General features: G+C 34.5%; 3 protein-coding genes and 1 non-coding gene across 5 annotated transcripts; 2 read left to right on the forward strand and 2 right to left on the reverse strand.

Moving 5' to 3' along the window:
* Positions 1-1,414: 1,414 nt before the first annotated feature.
* Positions 1,415-6,537, reverse strand: LOC107058249 (uncharacterized). The gene is made up of 2 exons (XM_015303725.1): positions 5,421-6,537; positions 1,415-1,485 (listed from the first exon to the last, which is right to left on the reverse strand). The coding sequence occupies exons 1-2, from the start codon at positions 6,052-6,054 to the stop codon at positions 1,427-1,429; spliced, it is 693 nt and encodes a 230-aa protein (XP_015159211.1). The 5' UTR covers positions 6,055-6,537; the 3' UTR covers positions 1,415-1,426.
* A 254-nt stretch (positions 6,538-6,791) lies between these two features.
* Positions 6,792-8,795, forward strand: LOC102588868 (L-type lectin-domain containing receptor kinase IX.1-like). Its single transcript, XM_006363970.2, has one exon. It carries the CDS (start codon positions 6,792-6,794, stop codon positions 8,733-8,735), a length of 1,944 nt encoding a protein of 647 aa, XP_006364032.1. The 3' UTR covers positions 8,736-8,795.
* A 1,414-nt stretch (positions 8,796-10,209) lies between these two features.
* Positions 10,210-10,283, reverse strand: TRNAN-GUU (transfer RNA asparagine (anticodon GUU)). Its single transcript has one exon. It is a non-coding gene; the product is annotated as a tRNA-Asn (tRNA).
* Positions 10,284-14,033: 3,750 nt separating this feature from the next.
* Positions 14,034-18,804, forward strand: LOC102582494 (U-box domain-containing protein 4-like). Of its 2 annotated transcripts, XM_015303744.1 has the most exons (3): positions 14,034-14,136; positions 14,359-14,522; positions 17,481-18,804. In XM_015303744.1, the coding sequence occupies exons 2-3, from the start codon at positions 14,443-14,445 to the stop codon at positions 18,331-18,333; spliced, it is 933 nt and encodes a 310-aa protein (XP_015159230.1). In that variant the 5' UTR covers positions 14,034-14,136; positions 14,359-14,442; the 3' UTR covers positions 18,334-18,804. The 2 variants fall into 2 exon arrangements, with proteins under 2 accessions (XP_015159230.1, XP_006364015.1); XM_006363953.2 differs by lacking the exon at positions 14,034-14,136 and having other exon boundaries at positions 14,149-14,522.
* Positions 18,805-20,233: the final 1,429 nt, after the last annotated feature.

Below are 20,233 nucleotides of genomic sequence, written 5' to 3' on the forward strand. Positions count from 1 at the left end.
ATATATATATATATATATATATATATATATGACCTTTAACTTGACTTCAAATTATAACTTTGACCTTTAATTTGACAGTGCACAAAGAGGCACTTTAACTATCCAACTCTTAAACAAAAAAAAATTGAATGTTGCATCCAAAAAACGTGATATACAGACGCTCTAACGTGGATTAGTGAGTCACTCAATGACTACAAACTAATTAAAAAATTTACACGTAGATTTCAGAATATATTTTTAAAAAACCTAAGTTAATATGCCACTAATATACTGGGGTTACGGTGAAAGACTCCCCGATTTCACCCAGTTCTCTCTCAAAATCGCGAAACCCTAGCAAAATTTCTTTGTGAATCAAAGGAAATATTATTCAAGATTCGTGTTAAAAGTTGGTATACTTGGATGTTTATCTGTTCATCTTCCTCAATTTAGTCTAGATATATCTAATTTTGTCGTTTTGAATGTTTATTTTTGATAGAATGTAGAATCTTTTTGTCACCATGACTGTAAATTCTTTCCGTTTACAGCTTTAATCATATGGATTGTTTGCAGAGCAAGAAATCTTTATTAGAGCTCTTTCTTCCATAATGACAAAATAATAAGGAGTCATTCGCATTAAAAACAAGTAGAAATCGTGCTAAAGAGAGAAAAAAAGAAGCTTCACTACTAGAATTAGAAAGAATTGGAAAAAAATGGGATTTTGATTTGAAAATATAAAGGTATATAGAGAAAGGATTCATTAAGGGTATAATTGTTATTTCAACATGTTTTTTACCGTTGTGGGCCTCGAAATTTACTTTTGACGCGTGCGGATTGAGTGCATATCACGCATTTTGTCAGGTAGGATTCGAGTGTTTTATTGTTTAAGAATTGAATAGTTAAAGTGCCTCTTTGTGCACTGTAAAAGTTAAAGGGCAAAGTTATAATTTAAAGCCAAAATAAGAGTTCTATTTATGTATTATGCCTATATTTATTAAATCAAATTTTGACATTTATATACAATGTAATTTTTAGAGAAGCGGTGTCAAGAGTAAGGGTGGATCTGCCCCTGGACTAGTAACGATATTTTTTATTATTATTATATTATTTGTTGATCACGTACACTTGCGTGAGCAATGAATCCGACCACCCCAATAAGAAAATACAGGCAACACACGATCGTTTCAAGTCAACAATAGATAACAAATTCTATTCATTGCTTTCTCTATAATCTTGTCAAATAAAAAAAAAAAAGAGTTGACTTTCAATATTACACAATAAGGCTACCTTCGTAAATATTTTCATGATTGTGGGGACACAATTTGAAATTCAGGTAGTTTTTCAAGCTTAAAAATATTTTAGGTCACAATCTAACTTTAACTTATTATAGTTGGTTAGTGGGAGCTTACATTGTTTAAAGTAGAAGATTGCTGGCTTAGTCTGTGAACAGTTAAGATTCGAAGCAGAAATGATGAACCGACTCCATTACAATGGAGCTTTCCAGAGAGAGAAATAAGAAACGATTTTATTATCAGAGTGAGAAGAAAAAATGAATTGTTCTTACAAAATATCTGGCCCATGCCTATATATACATTTGTGTGAGGCCCAACTACCTATTACTGAAAATACATCATAAATATCGGGTCAGGCCCAATACAAGTATGGAGAAATAATATCAGGATCCACTAACTCCAACACCCCCTCGCAAGTTGGAGGGTGACAGAACACCCAACTTGTGAAGATGCACATGATGAGTAGCACCAGGTAGACATTTGGTGAACATGTCGGCCAATTGAGAAGCACTGGCAGTATGAGACAGGCTGATCAACCCATCAGAAAGCTTGGTGCGGACGAAATGGCAATCCAACTCGATATGTTTGGTACGCTCGTGGAAAACAGGATTCTTGGCAATATGGATAGCAGCCTGGTTATCACAAAATAGAGGAACAGAGGTGAAAATAGGCAGCCCAAGGTCAGATAACAGACGAGTGACCCAAGTTATTTCAGCAACAGCTTTGCTCATAGCCCTGTATTCGGCCTCAGCAGAAGAAAGGGACACAACAGCCTGTTTTTTTTAGACTTCCAACCAATCAAGCTACCGCCCAAAAGTACACAGAACCCAGTCACAGAGCGACGACTGTCAGCACAAGCCCCCCAATCACTATCGCAATAAACAGCAAGGGAAAGGTCAGGATTAGAGGAGAAGAAGACACCAAACTCAGAAGTTCCCTTGAGGTAACGAAGGAGATGCAAGGCAGCACGCATATGAGGCACACATGGTCGCTGCATAAACTGACTGAGGTGTTGAACAGCAAAGCAGATGTCAGGCCGCGTATGAGTTAAAAAATTCAACTTGCCAATCAAACACCGATACTCCTCGGGGTGAGGAAGAGGGTCCCCAACATCAGCGTGTAGCTTGGTATTTATCTCGAGAGGACAAACCACTGGTGAACAAGTAAGACTGTTAAAGGAAGTCAGGAGATCATGAACAAATTTTTTCTGATGCAGCAGAACCCCAGAGGGAGTGTACAAGACTTCAATCCCGAGAAAATAATTGAGAGACCCCAAGTCTTTGATCCTGAACTCAGCATGGAGGAAAGATTTGAGACAGGAGAGCTCAACTAGATCAGACCCAGTAAGGATGATATCATCCACATAAATGGCAAGCAGGGCCAAAGAATCACCAGAACCCTTATGAAAAAGGGAATAATCATTGAGGGAATGGGTATAACCTCTAGAACATAACGCCTGAGACAATTTGGCATACCATTGCCTAGAAGCCTGCCGTAAACCATAAAGTGACTTCCGTAACTTGCAAGCTAAAGGAACAGAAGAAGAGGAAGAAACAGTCAAACCAGGAGGAATGCGCATAAAGACTTCCTCATCAAGATCCCCATGTAGGAAGGCATTATTGACGTCAAGTTGAAACATAGGCCACTGTTTCTTGACAGCCACAGCAACCAAGGTCTTGACAGTGGACATCTTGACAACAGGGGAAAATGTCTCATGAAAGTCGATGCCCTCAACTTGAGTGTCACCCCGGACTACCAAGCGAGCCTTGTATCTTTCCACACTCCCATCAGCTTTATACTTGATCTTATAGACCCATTTGCACCCTATAGGCTTCTTGCCAGGAGGTAAGGGAACAATATCCCAAGTACCATTAGCAGCCAATGCATCAAATTCTAACTGCATGGCATCCTGCCATTTAGGCACAAGAGCAGCCTGAGAATAAGAATTGGGTTCAACAACAGGATGCTCTCCAGAAGTAAGGGAACTGGAGACGTGAGCAGAAGTACGAGAGAGATAAGGAGGAAGGGAATAGGCACTGAGATATTTGGGCAAAGAATGAGGACGAGAAGATTTTCTCGAAGGAGGCAGTGGAGGATCAGGATGATCAGAAAGTAAATCACTAGCAGAAGGGTTAGTAGGTGGAGGAGGATCGACAATAGTAAGGTCATCAAAATAAGAGGAGGAAGGAAAAGGGGATGGAGAAGAAGGAACAGTGCTGGAAGTAGAAAAGGGGAAGATATGTTCATGGAACACAACATCCCTAGAAACAAAAGAAGTTTTGGAAGAAAGATTATATAGTCTATACCCTTTCTTTCCAAATGGATATCCTAAGAAAATGCAAGGGGCAGCTCTAGGTTGAAACTTGTCGCGATTGGACTTAGAGACAGTTGAGTAACAGAGGCACCCAAAAGCGCGAAGATGAGAGTAGGTGGGGGGTTTGGAGTAGAGGATCTCATAGGGACTTTTCTTATGTAATAAAGAAGAAGGGAATCTGTTGATAAGGTACGTAGCAGTGAGTATGCAATCCCCCCAAAAGTGAATGGGAAGAGAAGACTGGAAAAGAAGAGCCCTGGCAGTTTCAAGCAAATGTCGATGTTTTCTCTCCACAACTCCATTTTGTTGCGGAGTGTGAGGGCATGTGGTTTGATGAATGATACCCTTGTGGGAAAAAAAATCAATACCAGCAGAACTGGAACCTAACTCAAAAGCATTATCACTCCTGACAGTGAGGACCTTGGAGCTAAATTGGGTTTCAACCATGTTGATAAAAGCTTTCAAAAGATCGAAAGCATTGCTCTTGGCACCCATTAAATGTGTCCAGGTGGCTCTAGAAAAGTCATCGACAATCGTCAAAAAATATCTAGAGCCATTGTGAGTAGGAGAATGATAGGGTCCCCAAGTATCCAGGTGGATCAACTGGAAAGAGGAAGTGGATTGAATAGAGCTGTCAGGGAAAGGTAGCCTAGTTTGTCGAGCTAAGGGACAAACAGGGCAAGGAAATGATTGTTTAGAAGATAAAATATGTTGAAGTGCTGAAATATCTTTCATACGAGAAAAAGGAATGTGACCAAGTCTATAATGCCAAACAATATCCATTTTATTGACTTTATGCAACTTGTCAGAAGCAACATCAGTTACATTGGCAGAAGTGCCAAGGGAAACGGATACATCAGAATCAATAGTAGAACTACAGGGAATAGAGGGACAAACAACATAAGAAGTATGCGCAGAAGAAGTTGTGGGAGGAAGCAACAGCTTGTAGAGGCCATTATCCACCTTACCAAGAACCAGAGGCATCTTCTGAGAAGGGGCCTGTAAAGCACACAAAGTTTTGGTAAAGTAAACAACTCCATCTAGCTGATCAACAAGCTTGTGAACAGATATAAGATTGTACTGGAAGGAAGGGATGTAAAGCACATTGTGCAAAGTAATGTGAGGAAACAGAGTCAAGGAACCTGTATTGGTGACCTTAACTTTATAACCATTAGGAAGGGAAACAAGTACAGGGATAGGTAAAGTTTGAAGGTTGAAAAGTAAGTCCTTGTGGGAAGTTATATGATCAGAAGCTCCGGAGTCTATGATCCAGAGGAAACTATCTACCTGAGAGAGCATACATGATTTGTACAGAACACTTTCAGATATCAGCTTACCAGCAAAATTGGTAGACGCCATGAGACATGAAGGACTGGATGTAGTAGGAGAAATGTGAGTCTGTTTCAGCAGCAGTAACAATTGAGAATGTTGATCAGAGGTTAATCCATAAAGACCACCATCAGTAGCTTCTGAAGACAAAGGGGAGGCAGAAAGAGGCTCAACTTCAACATGAGCTGCAGTCTTCCGAGATCCTAGATTTTTTGTGAACTTGAAACCAGGTGGAAAACCATGTAACTTGTAGCACTTGTCAATTGTATGCCCTGGTTTCTTGCAATATTTGCAGAGGATGGAGGACTTACTAGATTCAAAATTTACCCGGGAGGAATATGACGGTTGTTGCGTAACTCCAACATTGAAGGACGTGGAGCTGGAAGGAAAGTGAGAAGGAGCAGAGACAGTTCTCTGTTTTTCATCATTAAGAAGCAGCCCATATGCAACTCCAACCGAAGGAGTGGGTTTCAACAGAAGGATGTGACTCCTAACCTGAACATAAGTGTCATTCAGCCCCATGAGGAACTGATAGAGCTTCTGCTCATCTTCATCTTCCTGATAAAGTCCTTTGGCACCACAATTACAAATCCTAGCTCGTCTGACAGAAATGGAGGCAATCTCATCCCAGAGCTGCTTAATTTTGTTGAAATATGATGGAATGTCAAGAGATCCTTGAGAAATATGAGATAGTTCCTTTTTCAACTCAAAAATTCTAGCACCATCAGCTTTTCCATATCGTTCCTCAAGTTCACTCCAGACGTCACTAGCAAGTTCAGAATACTCAACACTACGCCCAATCTCTTTAGATAAAGAATGAAGAAGCCATGAAAGGACAAGATCATTGCACCTCTGCCATTGCCTAGCTAATGGTGAGTCAGAGGAGGGGCGCAAGGAAGTTCCATCGATAAACTCGAGTTTGTTGCGGACGGATAGGGTGACAAGGATAGTGCGTCTCCAACTAGCATAACAAGTTCCATCGAAGGGGACAGATACCAAAGAACCTCCTAAGATATCAGAAGGATGGACATAAAGAGGATGACAAGGATGTGTGTAATCATCTTTGTGAAACTCAGTTCTGGATGGCAAAGAAGAAGCACTACCAGTAGACGAAGAAACCGTTGATGTCTCAGTTCCAGTCATCGAAAGATAATCACGAACACAAAAAAAACGAGATGAATAACCAAACGAAGGAGAGTAGAACGAAAATACCAGACTCTTTCACTACCAGAAAGAGAACAACCTTTGCACAGAGAGATTCCAAACACGAACTAGTTGGAACCCTAGAAAATCCTTGATTCGATTCCGAGACTTGTAAAATCCAAACGAAAACGGCAAGGGTAGAATCGATCGAGAGTAAGGAGCTAGAACTAGAAGGATCTATGCTCTGATACCATGTGAACAGTTAAGATTCGAAGCAGAAATGATGAACCGACTCCATTACAATGGAGCTTTCCAGAGAGAGAAATAAGAAACGATTTTATTATCAGAGTGAGAAGAAAAAATGAATTGTTCTTACAAAATATCTGGCCCATGCCTATATATACATTTGTGTGAGGCCCAACTACCTATTACTGAAAATACATCATAAATATCGGGTCAGGCCCAATACAAGTATGGAGAAATAATATCAGGATCCACTAACTCCAACATAGTCCTTATTATAAAGTTTCTTACAATTATAAAATTAAGTTGGTAGCTAAATCTTATCATCAAGAAAAAGACTATTAACATTGTTTATGCATAACCTCAAGTAAAAACAATAGTTATCCACTAAAATTCAAGCCCTTTGTCAGTTCGATTCGTTATACTCTTGTAACTTGTTCAATACAAACATTTATGTTCAAGCATTTTTCCCATTCAATTTACCAATGATAATTATGCCTTCCGATGTATGTTGCATAGCTCTCTTCATTGCCTTCTTTCTGATTCCATTTGTGAATTCAGTGTCCTTTCAAATATCTCGATTTGGACCGGACGTGACTGACATACTCTATGAAGGAGATGCAGTCGCGTCTGTAGGAGAGATCGAGTTTAACAAAGCGAACTATCTATGTCGCGTTGCTCATGCCATCTATAGAGAGAAAGTTCCACTTTGGGATCCTGATCATGACTCCACAAAGCTAGCTGATTTCTCCACACGTTTTTCGTTCACTATAGATACTCAAAATCGTTCCTCATATGGTCATGGTATCGCGTTTTTCCTAGCTCCAGTTGGTTTTCGAATTCCACCTAACTCAGATGGTGGTTTTCTTGGACTGTTCAATACAAGCACTAGTGATTCAGCTCAAAGCCAAATTGTTTCTGTTGAGTTTGACTCATTTTCCAACGTCGAATGGGATCCTCCATTCGAGCACGTTGGTATCAATAACAATTCAATTGCTTCATCTGTGACAACTCCTTGGAATGTTAGTTTACATAGTGGTGATCCTATTGAGACATGGATTACTTACAATGCTACAACAAATAATCTTAGTGTCATTTGGAACTATGGAACAGGCCCGAATTCGAGCATGTTTTACATAATAAACCTCAGAGATGTTCTGCCTCCATGGGTCACAATCGGATTCTCTGCTGCAACAGGACAAAATGTCGAGAGACATACACTTGAATCATGGGAATTCAGCTCGAGTCTTGATATAACAGAGTTAGGTGGAAATGACCGTGAAAAGATTGGACTGATTGCAGGGCTAACAACATTAGGTGGGATTTTGTTTGTGAGCGCGATTTTGGCTTTGGTAGTTTTGAGAAAATGTAGACGAAAGGTGAAGGGAAATCCAGAGACAATAAGCTTAACATCATTCAATGATGATCTTGAAAAGGGGGCAGGGCCAAGAAAGTTTTCGTATAAAGAGTTAGATACTTCAACTAATCATTTCTCAGAGGAACGAAAATTAGGCGAAGGGGGATTTGGAGAAGTTTACAAAGGGTACCTTATCGATCTTGACATAGCGGTTGCTGTAAAGAAGATCTCGAGAGGGTCTAAGCAGGGGAAAAAGGAATACATAACCGAGGTGAAGGTTATTAGTCGATTAAGGCATAGAAATCTTGTGCAACTAATCGGTTGGTGTCATGATCAAGGTGAGTTCTTACTTGTTTACGAATTCATGCCAAATGGTAGCTTAGATTTTCATTTGTTTGGTAAGAAGAATCCTCTTAGTTGGACTATGAGGTACAAGATTTCACTTGGTTTAGCATCCGCGTTGCTCTATCTACACGAAGAATGGGAACAATGTGTGATCCACAGAGACATAAAATCGAGCAACATAATGCTAGATTCAAGTTTTAATGTCAAGCTTGGTGATTTTGGCCTAGCTAGACTAATGGACCATGAATTAGGTCCTCAGACTACAGGGCTAGCCGGAACTTTAGGTTATTTGGCTCCGGAATACATAAAAACAGGACGAGCAAGCAAAGAGTCGGATGTATACAGCTTCGGAATAGTTGCATTAGAAATTGCAACAGGAAGAAAATCAGTTGATCCAGGGACAGGGAAATGTGATGCAGGATTAGTAGAGTATGTTTGGGATTTTTATGAAAAAGGGAAACTTCTTTCTGTTGTTGATGAGAAATTAAACATGGATTTCGAACAAGAACAAGTAGAACGATTGATGATTATCGCGTTGTGGTGTGCTCATCCAGAGAGCAATCTAAGGCCATCGATAAAACAAGCAATTCATGTTCTGAATTTCGAGGCATCGTTGCCTAATCTTCCAATGAAGATGCCTGTTCCTGTGTACTATTCACCTAGACCATGTGGCGAACCAACAGTTAGCTCGGGGGAGCCTACGATGACTTACACAAGCATCGATGTGGGTCGATAACTATTGAGTTACTTGAAATGAGCTTAAATGGAGCGATATGATTAATAATGACTTCAATTTGCTTGAGATTGTGGTGTAGTAATAGTTATTGTTGTTGTAGTAGTATTTGTACAATACACGGGCTTGTAAATCTTGTGGATCTTATATATGTGAAATAAACAAGTACATGTAGAGTTAAAAGATACGTTCGACAAGCAACTATTTTAGCTCGGAATTCATAAAATTGAAATTCCCGATTCCTCACTATAAATCATATAAAGATTGGAGTAGTTTCAAATGTTTACAATAAAGTAATTACTTTACAATAAATAGAGTCATGTTTTATTTACATAAAAAGTAGCCAAAAAATGTAGGAAGTATACACTAATTGTACAATATAACTTGTCAAATGTCATAGAAAGTATACATTGACTATACAATATGACTTATTTATACATGAGCTAATGAGCTATATATTATGATACACTCAAAAAGATAAATATAGTTAATTATACATGAAATATACACTGAGTGTACATGAAGTATACACTGATTATTCAATCTTGATTAACTCAAAATCACCTCTAAATAGTCCCAAATTTTAGATATGAAATCATCTCAATGTTTCGAATCTTTTGATATATAATTCGCACAAAACGATTTACATTTGCGGTATGTCGAATTTTTTTTTTTAAAGAAGAAGAAGCAACCGTGGTTATAAAAATATATATACTTAATGATTAAGATCTGAGTTGATTAAGATTCATTACTTAATAAATAAATAAAGTCAATCTAAATATTTAAGATTAAGACCTTTATTAAGTGCAAACACATGAGAGCCTTGTTGTGCTTGGTTCAAAATTTTCTTTGACATATATGTTATTCGGGTTGACATAAGAAAAAATAATACTCAATTTAAGGTGATCCTTTACAAGACAGTTCCATTTCATGTTCTTTAAACCTTAGGTCCGTAAGAAATTCTTCGAGACTGCTTTATCCTAAATTCTAACTCACATCTTTAAAAGATGTACATATTCTATTGAGGATATATCTTGAATATCATATAATCTCTTAAGTATTCGTAAAAAGATCAACATAACATATACAATGTTGTTTTTAAAAAATCAAAGCAATCAAAATGCAATCTTCCTCAAGATCAACTTGAAATAGCGAGGTGTTGTCCAATGTTCGTGGCTATCAAATATAGCATAAAGAGGTCGAAATCATCCTACATTTGAGTAAATGTGCTACTAACGACTCACAAATCACAAAGAAAAATATAAGAGATACACATGCTATTTTTTCTCAAAGCCGAAGCGATCTTCCTCAAGATCAACTTGTAATAGTGAAGTGTTGTCTGACGAAAATCAAATACATCTTTAAGAGGTCAAAATCATCTTATATAAAAAAAAAATGCTACTAACAACTCTTGAATCACGAAGAAAATTTAAAAAGAAAGAATAAAAAAAATACACAAAATTGCAAAATCACTAAACGCTAGAAGGAGGGCTTGAACCTCCGACCTTGTGGTTAACAGCCACACGCTCTAACCAACTGAGCTATTCCAGCTTGATGATAACTTTTGTACGTTATAATTTATATTATTAGTGGTAAGTTCAATTATATAAATCTTTTTCTATAAATCAATAAATAAATATATGCATAGTAAATTCTAAGTATCAATTGTCTTTGCCTTTTTAATATTTTTAAATTTACTTAATGTAAAATAACCTATAAAATATGTTTTCTTCATCTATTTTAGTTTGAAAATGTTTAACTTCGCTTTATAACTATCTTTCATATAATTATATTTGAGTGATTTATTAACGTAGTTGAATGAAAGCAATAAATGGACGAATCAGTGACTCGCTCAAACTTAAATGGGTCGGACAGATTTAATTTTATCATTTTTAATCATATTTTTTTACGAATAAGATCTTCAAATATTACAAGCTAACTCAACAACTAATATATTTTTATATTTTCTACGAACATGAAATTTCTTAAAGACTAAAAATACTTTAAGCAAATATCTACGTACTCTATAATCCAAGCATACTAACTTGATTTATAACCATAACACGAATGGCTTATCTATTAATTTCAATATAAGATATATGTACTTAGCTATTCAATTTTATACAATTGAAATATAATATTAATTAAGGTTTAATTAAATAATATATTTATATATTGTGTCGTAAATACTATTTATTTTGTTCCAGTTTATATGATTTTTTTTTCCAGTCAATCTAAAAAAGAATGGCACATTTTTATATTACAATTTAACTATAAATATCTCATTTTACCCTTAATGTAATGATTTATAGTCACACAAATATCTATTACTAATTTCATACCACAAATTTTAAAAGTTTTCCTTTTTTTTAAGAAAAAACTTTATGGTGAGTTAAACTAACTTATATAAAATAAGACGAGAGACTCAGAGACAGAGCTAGGTGGGGGTTCGTGGGTTCGGACGAACTCACTAGCTTTTTGTAGGCCATGTATTTGTATTAGAAAATTAAATAAATATATATGTATATTTACATGTGAACTTCTAACAAAATTGAATAACAGCTTGGTGGTAAGAAAAGGGCGGTGGAAATGTCGTTCAAACTTCACCAGCAACAAAAAAATCTTCTTTTTTTAACAGAAACATGTTTTGTAATATTTTTCTATTCTATCCTAAAATTTAGAACTCTCAAACTCCTAATTTTGACTCCCGCACCAGGTTATTACTCGACGTAAATCTTACTTTGACAAAGTTAAAGTAGGGTCTACTTCAGTCAAATGGGTGCAGGAAACGCGGCTAATGTTTTTTTTTCTTTTTTTTTATGTGTGTGAATAATGTTTTTTCTTATAAAAAATAAAAAGTAATGTGTGAGTAAGTCTTTTTTTTTTTTAATTTTTAATTTTTAATTTTTAATTTTCAATGTGTGTGACTAATTGTATGAATGAAAATTGGAAACCAAAACCAAAAAATTAAAGTTTAAAGTAGTTTGACCATTTCCCACAGTTTTAATATCATCTCCGCCCACATTATCGGTTTGTTTTGTTCAAAGAAATTATAATGTACTGTATTTTTGTAGTAGTAAATTTTATTTTATTTTATTTTTTTACAAATTTAATGTGAAGAGTTTCATTGTGAAGTCCATAATTAAAGTACTTTTATTCATTAATCATTGACTTTTTACTTAAAGTAATTATAAAGTTTATATAAATATATTACTGATATTCAAATTAATAAAACTATAACTTTTTATTGGTTTCCCACCCGGTGGCCGATACCTACATTGGAGCTCGACTAAATCCGAATTCACGTCAGAAAGTCCCACATTGAAGGGTAAAGCGCTCCCTAACAAAAGTGACCGTACCCAAGGGGGCTTGAATCTGAGACTTCTTGATCAAGGATAAAGAAGTATTTATCACTCTACCAAGCCTTGTTTGGTAATAAATAAAAGGGAAAAGACATAAAAAAAACCCTGAACTTGACACGAAAACTTACTTTAGTACTTAAACTACACAGGTGTTTATATACCCCCTTAACATCTTTTAAGTGATTAAAACACCCCCTAAGGGATGATGTGGCAGAGAGAGTGAGTGCACTCTCCTGAAAGTGCGTGAAAAAAGAGAAAAAAAGCTGAATTTTTAAAGCCCTACACATGGCCTTTTTTTATTGGCCAATATATAACAAATTATTTAAATAGTTATATATATATATTAAATCTTTAAAATATGTAAATTTTCTTATTAAGAGGTAAATGAAATTAGTGGGTCCTCTTTTTATTTTCTTTAAAAAAAAATTTATTTTGTTGTCTTCTTCAATACGCATTTTTCTCCATTGAAACATCTCTTCCTCCATCTTCTTCCCACCTCTATCCACTATTTTCATTCACTAATCTTTTACTAATCCGTAAAATTCAATAGCAATGTCATTTTATTGACGTCGATTTCACTCTATATTTGTATCGATTTGGCAAATGTAAACTTTCTTAAATTTTGAGCGACCCCATTTTGATTTCTAGATCATTCAAACATTTCTCATAAAAATTTACTATTTTTTTTTATCAACTTTCTTATGCAATCTTCATTTCTTATTTGAGTTGTCAAGAAAAAATTCGCTTTCAAAAAAATCCATTCTCCAAGGGGTAAATTCGTTGGGAGGGTTCGAAGAAGATAATGTGAATTTCTTCTTTAAAGTGACTTAAAAATTTGTTGAATAGGTGAAGAAGAAGAAAAGAAAGTATTGAAGGTTGGAATAATGGTGAACAACAAGGAAGAAGAAAGAGAAGGGGTGTGGGTGGGGGTATGCATTTATAAATTAATCAATTGATATAATTAATTTTAAAAAGTGTTTAAGAAAAAATAGTGAATAAGTCAAAAAGAAATAAAGATTACTGACAATATGACAAGGTGCCTACATGGTTATGATGTGGCGCTTACGTGGTTATGATGTGGCGGGTGAGAGTGGTGTTATAGTCTCAGGGTGGAAAAAAAATCACTTCAAAGATCTTAAGGAAGTATTTAAACGCCCGTGTAGTTAAGTACTAAATAAGTTATCCGACCAAGTTCAGGGTTTTTTGTATTTTCTCTAAATAAAACTATCACTAAAGGATATGTGGTAAATACTATTCTAAAGCAAATGACATAGCAAAAGTGGGTCCCATAACTTTTAAAAAATTATATAATAATTAAATTAATGTAAATGAAAAGTCTTTTTCTTTTTATTTTATTTTTCAAAAATACTCTTACGGAAGCAGGAATGTCAAAGGAAAGGCGCTTGCTTCAGCCTCGAACTCTCTTATTATTATTATATAAGAGAAAAGAGAAAATTGAAAACACGTTTGATCAATTATTTCAAAAATTATTCTTTTCATCCTCAAAGATGTGTCATTTTTTTTCCTCAAAATTTACATGATATGAATTTTAGTAATATTTAAAATATTTTTTTTATATTATAAATTTGAAAAAATTACTATAATTTTTATATATTTAAATCTTAATTCAAAATGTTAACTTAATTTTAAATTTAATTTAGATTAAAAGACTAAAAAAAAGTGAAACATATTTTGGTACTGAACTTTGAGAAGTACACCCATTCAAAGCCCAATTACTTATTTCCTGTCTCTAATTATTTTTGAATTGACACAAATATTAAAAAAATAATGATTGACACAATAAATTTATTATTTTACCCTTATTAATTATAAAATAGATGAATTAAAAATTTAAAATTTTCAAAAAGTTAAATCTTTTTCAAAATTATTATTATTAATTGAGTATATAATAAGCAATTTATTTTTTTGAAACGTTCAACCTTTTTCAAAGGAAAATGAACGGAAATAGCCTCGAGGAGTGAACAGAAACACCAACTTCCAAAAGCCGTCAATGGAAGTCAATCGCATTCTGATAACGACCCGTAATTTTCCGAACCTTTTACAGTCAAAATTGAAGTTTTTATCACGAAAATTCTCCATTAATTCTTTTTTATATACAAGTACCAAATTCATTTTGCTAAAGCCCTATTTCTTGATTAGAAATAATTTACTCTTTTTTGGGGTAGACAAGAATAATGTCTTGCGCCATTGTTGAAAAAACCCTTTATCTCATTCAATCAGATGACCCAATTTTGAAATTGCAGGGTGCTAGGGATATTCGCCGGCTAACTAAAAGTTCTTTGCGTTACCGGCGTCATTTTTCTGACGCCGTTAAACCCCTTGTTGATATGCTTCGTAATTCGCCGTCAGTTGAATATAATGAAGCTGCTCTTCTTGCGTTACTCAATCTCTCCGTTAAAGATGAAGGGTACGTATTCACAAATTATAATTAACTATCATGAATTTGGATGTTAATTGTGGTAGTTTATTGAAATTGCTGGTGCTAATATTTTTTTTAACTACGTAGTATTGTTAATTGGTCTGACAAAATATAATTAACTACTACTCCCATGAGTTAATTTGACTTGACACGGAGTTTAAGAAAGAATGAAAAACTTTTGAAACTTGTGGTTTATAATAAGTTATAGATATTTGTGTGACTAGAAATCGAAAGATAAAATGAGCATTTTTAAATTAAATTGTTAGTTAATGCAAAAATGTGTCATTCTTTTGGAGATCGACTAAAACAAAAAACAAGTCATATAAAGTGGACATAGAGTATATATTATTCCTAAAGGACCGTTTGGTTATTGGTTAGAATTATAGAAGTGTTAGTTATGCAGGATTTAGTTGTGTAGGTATTAGTTATGCACAGAGGCGGAGCCAGAATTTTCAATAAGGGGGTTCAAAATTTGTAGAAACAGACACATGAAGTAGCCGAAGGGGATTCGACATCTACTACATATACATATAAAATTATTTTAATCATGTATAAATAATATAATTTTCCGTCGATGAGGGTTCGAATGAACCCCCATTGTACAAGGTGGCTCCGCCCCTGGTTATGCAGAGTTTAGTTATATGAGTATTAGTTATGCGAGTATTAATTATGTAGATATTATTTAGTTATGTAGAGATTACATTACATGAATTATTAACTATTGAATATTGATTTTAATATAAATTAATATTTATTATTTACAAAAAATATAAGTAAGCAAATAATATAAATTCTCCCTTAAAAAAAATAAAGAAAGGAATTTTCTCTATACTTAATTAGGAATTTTGTGTTTTTTTTTTCTCTTTTTTTTTTTATGTTTAAAGCTTATAAAAATAAAATACTATTAATATATTTCAAGTACATTATACTATCCTGTTTTATATAATGTAAATTTCTATCAATATGTTGCATGTGTTGTTTGCAAATTTTTAGTATACCAAATTTATAAATTATATATAAATTCACATTCTAAATAAAAAATTAATACATGATAATTAAATATGTGGATATATTTAGTAATATATAATGCGAATAGATAATTAGCATATGCGCTATCAAAATTATACATTCCTATTCATAATATTAATAAATATTTATATTTTGATATTAAATGAAAACAAATAAAAAGTTGTTTGTATAAAAAAAATAAGAAACAAAAATAGTTGGGAAACTAGAATAGTAATGTAGAGTTTTCAATAAAAAAAAATTAAAAAAAAATTAATAGGGATAAATGTGTAATTTATCTTTTTAATACATGTATAACTAATACTCACATAACTTATTCCACCTTCTATCCTGCATAATTTATACATAGATTCCCTCATAAGTTATGTAGGTATTAATTATGTAGGATTACAAAAAACGCAACCAAACACCGTATAAAATTAATACATGAATAACTTTTATACAATATTTAGAACTTATCAACCAAACATAGTATAAGTTTTCAACCTAATAAAAAAATTTTACCAAGCATAGTAGGGAAAAAGGACAAATATACCCCTGAACTATCGTAAATGGTATGCAGATATCCTCCGTCATATTTTTTGGACATTGGTTTCCCTGCCGTCCAAAAACTAGAGCATATATGCCCTTCACTCTAACGGAAGACTAATAGGGACACATGGCGCAATCTTATCCATCGATTCGATATTTAATAAATGTCGGATCGGTGGATAAGATTATGACACGTGAATTTCCGTTAGTATAAAGGGCATATATGCTCTATTTTTTTTACGACAGGGGCATCAATGTCCCAAAAGTATAACGGAGGATATCTACATACCATTTACAATAGTTCGGGGAAATATTTGTCCTTTTTCCCAACATAGTAAAACTAATACAATGTTTTATACATGAATAACATGCCCTCTTATACCGTAACCAAACGGTCCCTAAAGATTTAGTAGGTAGTTGTGTGTTTTCTCGTTTCACTGCATGGTAGGCTTGGTGCTTTGAACATGTTTCTCTTTGTATACCAATAGCCTTAGCACTAACATCATAGTTGCTTATCCTTCCAGGTCTGTTACTGTCTATTGGTTATTTTTTTGGTTATCTCATGTTGTTACTATCCTTTTTCTATATGCTATGTCTTCATGTTTGTAGTTTTTAAATTGCATTGATGTGTGTTACTCAACTCGAGAGTCTTTTAAAAACAACCTCTCTACCTTTCATGAGGTACGGGATAAGGTCTGGTCTGCGTATACTATACTCTCTTCAGATTTGACTTGTGATTACACTGGGTATGGGTATATTGTTGTTGTAATCTGTCAGAGGCAAATTTAGACTTTATGGGTTAGAATTTTAGCTTTGTTGTTTCTTGAAATTTCTGATGCTAATTTTTTTTTTGGGTGCTATGTTACCTTCTATTCAAGTTGTTTTCCTTTTCATTTTGGATCTAATTAAGTTGTATGTCATGTAAGACACACGTGTCTACTTGTTCAACTTTATACAAATTTAAGTGTCTATTTATACACCACCAAAGTTGGAGGGCATAGATAACATCTAAAGCCAAGTTAAATAACACGTTTATGGATTATGTCTATGATAAATAATCTTGCTATTTCCTCCATATTCAAACATTATCCTAATGTGAAACTGTAAATACTCTTGAAACTTTGATATTTGACTCTATTCCCTGTCTTCCTAGAAACTGTTAGAATTGTATGGCCATTTTATCCAAAAGATTAAGCTATTAGAAATGACACTTTTCTTTTAATGTCTTCAATTCACCCTTTTTGTGCGAGTTTACTTCCTGTTTGTTCGTAAGTTCTTGAACCCGAGATCTTTGTCTGCTCTGATATCATATTGAATTGTGTGACCAACTCATCTTAGTTTGCTATTAAAAAGTGCACGTTCTTACGTTTTTATTCATGTCTTCTACAGAAACAAGAAAAGTATCATAGATGCTGGTGCCTTAGAACCCATCATTGGCTTTCTTCAATCAGAGAATGCAAGTCTACAAGAGCATGCAACTGCTTCATTACTCACATTATCAGCATCTTCTGTCACGAAACCGATCCTTAGTTCTTTTGGTGTCATCCCTCTACTCGTGGATATTCTAAGACGCAGTAGTCCACAAGCCAAGGTTGATTCTATAATCACTTTATACAATCTTTCAACTTCTCAAGGCAATCTCACATTGATCCTTCAAACAGAGCCAATTCCTTCTATAGTTACTCTGCTTAAATCTTGTAAAAAGTCCTCAAAAACCGCTGAAAAATGTACTGCTCTCCTAGAATTTTTAATGTCCTATGACGAGTGTAGGAATGCGTTGACATCTGAAGAAGGGGGGATACTTGCAATAGTGGAAGTCCTTGAAATCGGATCTTTACAAAGCCGAGAACATGCATTAGGAGCTCTGTTGACAATGTGTCAAAGTGATAGATGTAAATACCGGGAACTAATTCTCAGAGAAGGTGTAGTTCCTGGACTTCTTGAGCTGACTGTTAAAGGGACAACTAAGTCTAAAGAGAAATCACAAACACTTCTAAGGTTGCTGAGAAATACTCCTTACGAAAGGTCTCAGCTTCAACCCGACACATTGGAGAACATTGTTTTTAATCTTATATCTCAGATAGATGGCAAGGAGCAAACTGGAAAAGCGCGGGGATTGCTTGCTGAAGTGATACAAGTTAGCATGGATCAAAGTTTGAGACGTTTACACCAAAGGGCAACGGTGTGTACTCCAGTTGATTTGTCTGTTTCCGGTGCTGGCTCTACGATCTCTTCAACATGATACAGTTTGGTCTATTTCCTGCAACCGTGTTCCTGTGTTGAGATCAATTTTTTGTGCTCGGAAACTTAGATATACTAGACAATGCCAGTTCAGTTATTGGCTTGTTATTGAACTGAGACTGGCTTAAATGGAGTGGCACGAACTAGTAAAGATTCATATAGCCAACTCTAACCTGTTTGGGATTGAGGCATTGTAAATTTTTTGGATAGTTCTTAGAATTTTTGTTTTTAGAGTTGGTTTTTGTACGTCAGCATCGGCAGTCCACGAGATACAATTGGAACGAGTTGAGATGTCTAAATGTGCATTTTCAAAAATGGAGTTTAACTATCAGGAATATATCTTTGAGGGGAACAGCTATAGAGCATCGCGATAGGGCTCTGATTTCATAGTTATATCACTTTGTAATTTTTTTTGGGGATATATATCTGATGTTATTACTCTATGTTCAAAATATTAGATTAGAAATGTAGAAGATGTTGAATGTTATTCCAAGCTCACAAGTTGCTTGTGTGTCGTTAAGGAATTATAACCCTCTTATTGTTGTCAAGATTTTGGGTTACTTTCTCCCAAAATAAGACGGAAAAACGTTTCTGTAATAGAAACAATGTAAATTATAGAACTCCAACGAATTCAACAAACAGAGCAACACATAACACTTAAATTTTATTTGAAAATGATGCACCAAGAAGAAGAGAAGATTTTCAATTTTTCAGTATATTCAATCTATAATATCTGAGGCAAGACCTCTGAATTTATAAACGATGAAAATATGAGATGAAGAGGTGCCATCCAAGAGGTGCCTTTTTGGTCGAAAAAAAAAGGATAAATATACCCCGAACTATCGTAAATGGTATGCAGATACCAACCGTCATACTTTTGAGACATTGTTGCCCCTATTGTCTAAAAACTTGAACATATATGTCCTTCACTCTAACGGAAGACTAAATATGGGACACGTGGCACAATCTTATCCGTCGATCCGATATTTAATAAATGTCGTGGATAAGATCAGAGGCGTATCCAGAATTTTCCCTAGATGGGTGCACGATTACGAAAAAATGTATCTTAAATATAAATTTGATTGATTTGACCTTTAGTTCATAATATGAACCATTAAAGTTTAAAAATTATAGGTCCAAAATATATAATACTACTAGTTTTAAATTTTAATATACACATTTGATTTAATTATATAAAAATTTACAGTGCTAAATCTTTTAGGAATTCTCAATGTAACACATAGGGGTGTTCACGGGTTGGTTTGGATCGGTTATTGGTCAAAACCAAACCAACTTAATCGGTTTTAAAATTATCAAAACCAAACCAAACCAAGTATAATATACATTTATCGGTTTCGGTTTGGTTTGGTTTGGTTATTCGGTTATTAACCATACACAAAAATAACTGAAATGTCGCGCCCCGTTTTTCACAAAACGGACTTTCCTTTCGGATGCACGACCTAACAACTCTTTTGGGATTTGGAGCAATTGAAGAGTCGCCACCTAACGAATTAAGGCGCGTTAGGGCACCTATCTAACCTAACTAAGTCTAGCTAAGGTCAACGAACCAGAGATCAGGGTAAGGGTTCAAATTACCTCGAGGGGAAGGTGTTAGGCATCCCTCGAGGTCCACAAAGGTGGGTCCCGGCCGTGTCTCATGCAATTTATGTGGGGGTTACAAGTAGCAATTAAGGTCACTTCATTTATTATTTTATTTAATTAGCATGATGACGAGTGGATAAATAAAATTAAACAATTAAAGCAAGCTAATTATTTATTTAATTAATTAAGCATGCGAGGCTAGGTGATAACAATATTAAGCAATTAAAAGCACTTTAGTTATTTTAGTTAATTAGATAAGCATGCGAGACTAAGTGATAATATAATAAATAAATATTACA

Source organism: Solanum tuberosum, unplaced genomic scaffold (assembly GCF_000226075.1).
Source record: "Solanum tuberosum cultivar DM 1-3 516 R44 unplaced genomic scaffold, SolTub_3.0 scf00453, whole genome shotgun sequence".
Lineage (NCBI taxonomy): Eukaryota > Viridiplantae > Streptophyta > Magnoliopsida > Solanales > Solanaceae > Solanum > Solanum tuberosum.

Bases quoted from the DNA above. Each gene is read 5' to 3' on its own strand.
- LOC107058249 (XM_015303725.1), bottom strand. From the start codon at position 6,054: ATGACTGGAACTGAGACATCAACGGTTTCTTCGTCTACTGGTAGTGCT. The intron at 1,486-5,420 runs ACACTTATGTTC...GTTTCTTATTTC, and splicing joins GTTCCTCATGGGGCTGAATG to TCTCTCTGGAAAGCTCCATT.
- LOC102588868 (XM_006363970.2), top strand. From the start codon at position 6,792: ATGCCTTCCGATGTATGTTGCATAGCTCTCTTCATTGCCTTCTTTCTG.
- LOC102582494 (XM_006363953.2), top strand. From the start codon at position 14,290: ATGTCTTGCGCCATTGTTGAAAAAACCCTTTATCTCATTCAATCAGAT. The intron at 14,523-17,480 runs GTACGTATTCAC...TGTCTTCTACAG, and splicing joins CTCTCCGTTAAAGATGAAGG to AAACAAGAAAAGTATCATAG.